General features: G+C 67.2%; 1 protein-coding gene across 1 annotated transcript; it reads right to left on the reverse strand.

Moving 5' to 3' along the window:
• Positions 1-120: 120 nt before the first annotated feature.
• On the reverse strand, positions 121-2,726 carry CHLRE_09g413141v5 (uncharacterized protein). Its single transcript, XM_043066322.1, has 3 exons — positions 1,292-2,726; positions 1,084-1,125; positions 121-894 (listed from the first exon to the last, which is right to left on the reverse strand). Exon 1 carries the CDS (start codon positions 2,141-2,143, stop codon positions 1,313-1,315), a length of 831 nt encoding a protein of 276 aa, XP_042921618.1. The 5' UTR covers positions 2,144-2,726; the 3' UTR covers positions 121-894; positions 1,084-1,125; positions 1,292-1,312.
• Between the last annotated feature and the right edge of the window lie 3,555 nt (positions 2,727-6,281).

The raw sequence follows: 6,281 nt of genomic DNA on the forward strand, positions 1-6,281 counted from the left end.
GCGGTGCGGCAGGCGGGCGCACAGCAGCGGAGTCCGTCCCGCTGCCGCCACGCCCGCGCGCTCGGCTGCCCCCGCGCCCGCGCGACGGGCTGCTGTCCGTCCCGCTGCCGCCAGCTGTAGAGGCCTTCTTGCGCAGCGCCACACATGCAGCGGCACCGTCCGTGCGCAGGAAGCCGGCAAACTCCCAGCCGTCCCATGCATTGCGCCGGGTTTGAAATCCGGCGACCAGCCAAGGGTCCTGCCCTGGCTCCAGCCCCTGCCGCTGCAGCCACGGTTCGAACGACGCGGCTGAGTTCCGAAATGCCCGCCAACCATTCTCCACAGCGCTCTGCACCGCCTCGTGCGCTGCCCCACCCTTATCCCGCTCTGCAGCAGCCGCGGCCTCCCAAGCAACCACGAGCACTTGACGGTTGATGAGCACCTCTTACAATGGCATCGTGCAAAGTTAGGCCGTGTGTGGCATCTTCAATGCCCTCCCCTCCCCCGCCCAGCCCACCTGCAGAACCGTGTTGGTGATGGGCACGTGCAGGGGCATGAACGATGCCTCGACAACCAGTGAAAATGGCTTCGTCCGCCTCGCAGCAAACTTGGCCTTCACCAGCTTCTTTCCAGGGCCGCCAGGCCCCCCGCTGGTCCGTGCATTCCTCAAGTCCATTACCGCCGCGCCTCCACTGTCCCCGGCTTGGCCGCCCCTCCACGCAGCATGCCCATTGAGGGCTGAACTCGCTGGTCTTGGCAACAGCTGCGCGCCTCCGCCGCATGGCCGCCGCAGCCACCCAGCAAACCGGTAGCGACCCATAGCCCAGGCAATAGCGACCCCTAGCCCATGCGCCGCGGGTCTCCCAGCGGCGAGAGCGGTGGTCCCACGATGGAGGGCCCCAACACGCCGGGGGCCTGCAGGGGTGCAACGAGGCAATGGGCAGAGGAGGGGGCTCCGGTGAGGACGCAGGAGGCGGAGTAAAGCAGCGAAAACAGAGCACAACAAAGTGGAGCGCGCTGACTGCAGCATGCAGGGCTGAGCCCACGAGCGCGCCCACAAGCAGGGCGCTGTGGCGCAAGGCAGGGTCGGGCAGCGGGGCGCACCTTGCGAATGCGTGCTTAGGGGACGGCGCACATGTCCGCGGGCTGCGAGGGCCAGTGCGAGAGGCCGGGAGGGGAGTCGCGGCAGTCAGGCGGCCCTTGGTTGCTTGGGCTGCTCCCTGATCCCATCCCCCGCTCCAATGCAAGTGTTCTTCCACCCTGGCCCTCTATGCGCCGTTGCGCCCGGCCTGACCCGCATGGCACTGCGCACCTGTATGTGCCCAGCGAGCCCTCACATGCACCTGCAGCCGCAGCGCGGGCTGCCGCTGGCGGCGCCGGCGCCCGAGCCAGCCTCTGGCGTGCGGCCGCGCCCCGTGCACTCCGGGTCCGCACCAGCCGCCAGGGGGCCCATGCCCTGCGTCGGAGGATCGCGCACATGCCGAAGCGTGCCAGCCGCTTCTGCGCCCGCCGCCGTGCCAGCCACTGCTGCACCCGCCGCCGTGCCAGCTACTGCTGCACCCGCCGCCGTGCCAGCTACTGCTGCACCCGCCGCCGTGCCAGCCGCTTCTGCACCCGCCGCCGTGCCAGCTACTGCTGCACCCGCCGCCGTGCCAGCTACTGCTGCACCCGCCGCCGTGCCAGCCACTGCTGCGCCCGCCGCCGTGCCAGCCACTGCTGCACCCGCCGCCGTGCCAGCCGCTTCTGCACCCGCCGCCGTGCCAGCTACTGCTGCACCCGCCGCCGTGCCAGCTACTGCTGCACCCGCCGCCGTGCCAGCCACTGCTGCGCCCGCCGCCGTGCCAGCCACTGCTGCACCCGCCGCCGTGCCAGCCACTGCTGCGCCCGCCGCCGTGCCAGCCACTGCTGTGCCCGCCGCCGTGCCAGCCGCTTCTGCACCTGCCGCCGTGCCAGCTACTGCTGCACCCGCCGCCGTGCCAGCTACTGCTGCACCCGCCGCCGTGCCAGCCACTGCTGCGCCCGCCGCCGTGCCAGCCGCTTCTGCACCCGCCGCCGTGCCAACCACTGCTGCCGCTTCCTGCGGCGGCGTGGCGCTAGAGGCCCCCGCGCCAGATGCCGACCCCGCCGCCGCCGCCGAGCCCACTACATTGTCGGAGGCTGTCATCGGCGGGTCAGCGACCCCCAGGCAGAGCGCTGTGGGGCTCACGCCGCTCGAGACGGGCTGTGAACGTTGCGCAGCCTCCCCGAGTTGCTCGAGCACTTCATCCTCTCGCCGTCGCCGTCGCTGCGTCTCCTCATGCTCCTCGTCTTCGCGGACACGCGACAGGGCCAGGACCTGACGCGCCCACTCCCGCCAAAGGGCCTGCGGCTCGCTGTGTGCCGGCTGTGCAGGCACCGCTATATTACGCTGCTGTAGGAACTCGACGTAAGGGCGCACGAAGTTAAGTAAACTGTTAGGAGCATCGGCCGGGTCCTGGCCGGGACCTGGCCCCGCGAGCTGGCCCCGCTGAGGACCCTGGTCTATTACGTCGCAACGAATAATTGGTATGCTCTCGTCAATCGCCGGCAGCGCGGAAGTGCGGAGTCGCCGAGTGCAGACCGGGCGCCCATACCGTGATTTGCGAGCCGTGGGTCGCCATTTGTGCGGAAAGCTCATTTTCGGGGGAGATGATTTGGATTGATTGATGTTACAAGTTCTTGCTTGTAGATTGGTCCAAACGAGCCAGGTAGCTCATGGACCGCTAAATTGGTCTCAGTAAAACAACAAAGATATGTGATATCTTCTAGTTATGAACACGTCCAACATACCTGGAGTGTGTCTCTACCCGCTTCACCGATTCAATGCGCGCTACGCCGACACAGTGCGGTCATCGCCAATAGATGCCCAGGTGTGATGCCGACGACTGCGATGCATGTACCCAGAGGCGCCTGGAGGGCTGGGGGCAGGAGTGGGATGCAGCAACAGGGCGTGGCGGGCCCAGGGAGTGCGCGCATGGCACGGCCAGGGTACCGTGGCACGGTCCGACCTGGCACACATTTGTGGCGGTGCTGGTGAACGCGGCGAGAAATCAAATAAACACATATACGACTGGGGCATACGACGCACCGAGCGAGCTGTATTCGGTCATGCTTCAGGAGTTGTTTCTGCAATTCTCGCGCGGCCGGCCCTGTCGCAAGTCCCTGAGGGTCTGGCTGGAAGTCGCCACTTTCCTGGCGTCGGTTCCTTTATTTGCCTATTATCATATAGGTGGGCCCAAATGACCGCAAGCGAGCTACCTTGAAGTGGGGGTAGCCCGAATCCTAACGAATTGCGGACCCGGCAAACATGTCCGCATGCCCACCCACGCGCCAACGAGGCGCCCCGTGCCCGGCCAGCGAGCTCCTAGCATGCCTGAACGGGCACACGTATGGAACAAGCACGCCTGGGCATTTGTACGCCCGCCGCGCGGGCGCCAGGCCCGTCCGTGTGCTCCTCGGCGTGTGGGGTGGCCGGACGCCCGGCCACCGTGTGGTCCGGCCGTGTTCAGTTCTGGAGTCCCGACAGCCGTTATAGCATGCCAGCTGCCGGGGCTTACCTGTGCGAGCCGGGCAGGTACAGCGCGTCAGCGCCCAGTCTCCAAGGCATGCAAGCGGCCCATTCCCCACCGCCGAAGCCACACGTACGGCCTCAGGGCCCCCCACACGAAGCCTGCATGCCTCCGCACACGCCTTATCCGCCCCGCCCCCTGGCGCACCCCCACGTGGCCTGCCCATCTCTGGCTATGATCGGAAGCGGGGCAGCACCCCTCCAGCCACCTCCCACGCCCGGGCCATGACTGGCGATGCGCTGCGTGGGCACCGACGGCGGCGGTGGGCGGTGCGCTGAGCGCATTGGTGCGTGTCGGCGGCTCAGGGCTGCCCCGAGCCGCCTGCACCGCATTGCACAGGCGCTATGTCGGGCATCCACGCCATGCCGGCCTTTGAAAGGAGCCACGGCAGCCTCTGCCAGCTTTGGGCACAGTGTGTAGCCTTGCACGCACCCCTGGGCTGGGCGCTGCCTAGTGGAGGTCCGTATGCGGGCTGATTTGCCCAGGTGTGATGCCGACGACTGCTATGCATGTACCCAGAGGCGCCTGGAGGGCTGGGGGTAGAAGTGGGATGCAGCAACGGGGCGTGGCGGGCCCAGGGAGTGCGCGCAGGGCACGGCCAGGGTACCGTGGCACGGTCCGACCTGGCACACATTTGTGGTGGTGCTGGTGAACGCGGCGAGAAATCAAATAAACACATATACGACTGGGGCATACGACGCACCGAGCGAGCTGTATTCGGTCATGCTTCAGGAGTTGTTTCTGCAATTCTCGCGCGGCCGGCCCTGTCGCAAGTCGCTGAGGGTGTGGCCGGAAGTCGCCACTTTCCTGGCGTCGGTTCCTTTATTTGCCTATTATCATATAGGTGGGCCCAAATGACCGCAAGCGAGCTACCTTGAAGTGGGGGTAGCCCGAATCCTAACGAATTGCGGACCCGGCAAACATGTCCGCATGCCCACCCACGCGCCAACGAGGCGCCCCGTGCCCGGCCAGCGAGCTCCTAGCATGCCTGAACGGGCACACGTATGGAACAAGCACGCCTGGGCATTTGTACGCCCGCCGCGCGGGCGCCAGGCCCGTCCGTGTGCTCCTAGTGCTCCTCGGCGTGTGGGGTGGCCGGACGCCCGGCCACCGTGTGGCCCGGCCGTGTTCAGTTCTGGAGTCCCGACAGACGTTATAGCATGCCAGCTGCCGGGGCTTACCTGTGCGAGCCGGGCAGGTACAGCGCGTCAGCGCCCAGTCTCCAAGGCATGCAAGCGGCCCATTCCCCACCGCCGAAGCCACACGGCCTCAGGGCCCCCCACCCGAAGCCTGCATGCCTCCGCACACGCCTTATCCGCCCCGCCCTCTGGCGCACCCCCACGTGGCCTGCCCATCTCTGGCTATGATCGGAAGCGGGGCAGCACCCCTCCAGCCACCTCCCACGCCCGGGCCATGACTGGCGATGCGCTGCGTGGGCACCGACGGCGGCGGTGGGCGGTGCGCTGAGCGCATTGGTGCGTGTCGGCGGCTCAGGGCTGCCCCGAGCCGCCTGCACCGCATTGCACAGGCGCTATGTCGGGCATCCACGCCATGCCGGCCTTTGAAAGGAGCCACGGCAGCCTCTGCCAGCTTTGGGCACAGTGTGTAGCCTTGCACGCACCCCTGGGCTGGGCGCCGCCTAGTGGAGGTCCGTATGCGGGCTGATTTGCCCAGGTGTGATGCCGACGACTGCTATGCATGTACCCAGAGGCGCCTGGAGGGCTGGGGGTAGAAGTGGGATGCAGCAACGGGGCGTGGCGGGCCCAGGGAGTGCGCGCAGGGCACGGCCAAGGTACCGTGGCACGGTCCGACCTGGCACACATTTGTGGTGGTGCTGGTGAACGCGGCGAGAAATCAAATAAACACATATACGACTGGGGCATACGACGCACCGAGCGAGCTATATTCGGTCATGCTTCAGGAGTTGTTTCTCAATTCTCGCGCGGCCGGCCCTGTCGCAAGTCGCTGAGGGTCTGGCCGAAAGTCGCCACTTGCCTGGCGTCGGTTCCTTTATTTGCCTATTATCATATAGGTGGGCCCAAATGACCGCAAGCGAGCTACCTTGAAGTGGGGGTAGCCCGAATCCTAACGAATTGCGGACCCGGCAAACATGTCCGCATGCCCACCCACGCGCCAACGAGGCGCCCCGTGCCCGGCCAGCGAGCTCCTAGCATGCCTGAACGGGCACACGTATGGAACAAGCACGCCTGGGCATTTGTACGCCCGCCGCGCGGGCGCCAGGCCCGTCCGTGTGCTCCTAGTGCTCCTCGGCGTGTGGGGTGGCCGGACGCCCGGCCACCGTGTGGCCCGGCCGTGTTCAGTTCTGGAGTCCCGACAGACGTTATAGCATGCCAGCTGCCGGGGCTTACCTGTGCGAGCCGGGCAGGTACAGCGCGTCAGCGCCCAGTCTCCAAGGCATGCAAGCGGCCCATTCCCCACCGCCGAAGCCACACGGCCTCAGGGCCCCCCACCCGAAGCCTGCATGCCTCCGCACACGCCTTATCCGCCCCGCCCTCTGGCGCACCCCCACGTGGCCTGCCCATCTCTGGCTATGATCGGAAGCGGGGCAGCACCCCTCCAGCCACCTCCCACGCCCGGGCCATGACTGGCGATGCGCTGCGTGGGCACCGACGGCGGCGGTGGGCGGTGCGCTGAGCGCATTGGTGCGTGTCGGCGGCTCAGGGCTGCCCCGAGCCGCCTGCACCGCATGCACAG

This window comes from Chlamydomonas reinhardtii, chromosome 9 (assembly GCF_000002595.2).
Source record: "Chlamydomonas reinhardtii strain CC-503 cw92 mt+ chromosome 9, whole genome shotgun sequence".
Lineage (NCBI taxonomy): Eukaryota > Viridiplantae > Chlorophyta > Chlorophyceae > Chlamydomonadales > Chlamydomonadaceae > Chlamydomonas > Chlamydomonas reinhardtii.

Excerpts from the sequence above, each read along its gene's own strand:
- CHLRE_09g413141v5 (XM_043066322.1), bottom strand. The coding sequence starts at position 2,143 with ATGACAGCCTCCGACAATGTAGTGGGCTCGGCGGCGGCGGCGGGGTCG.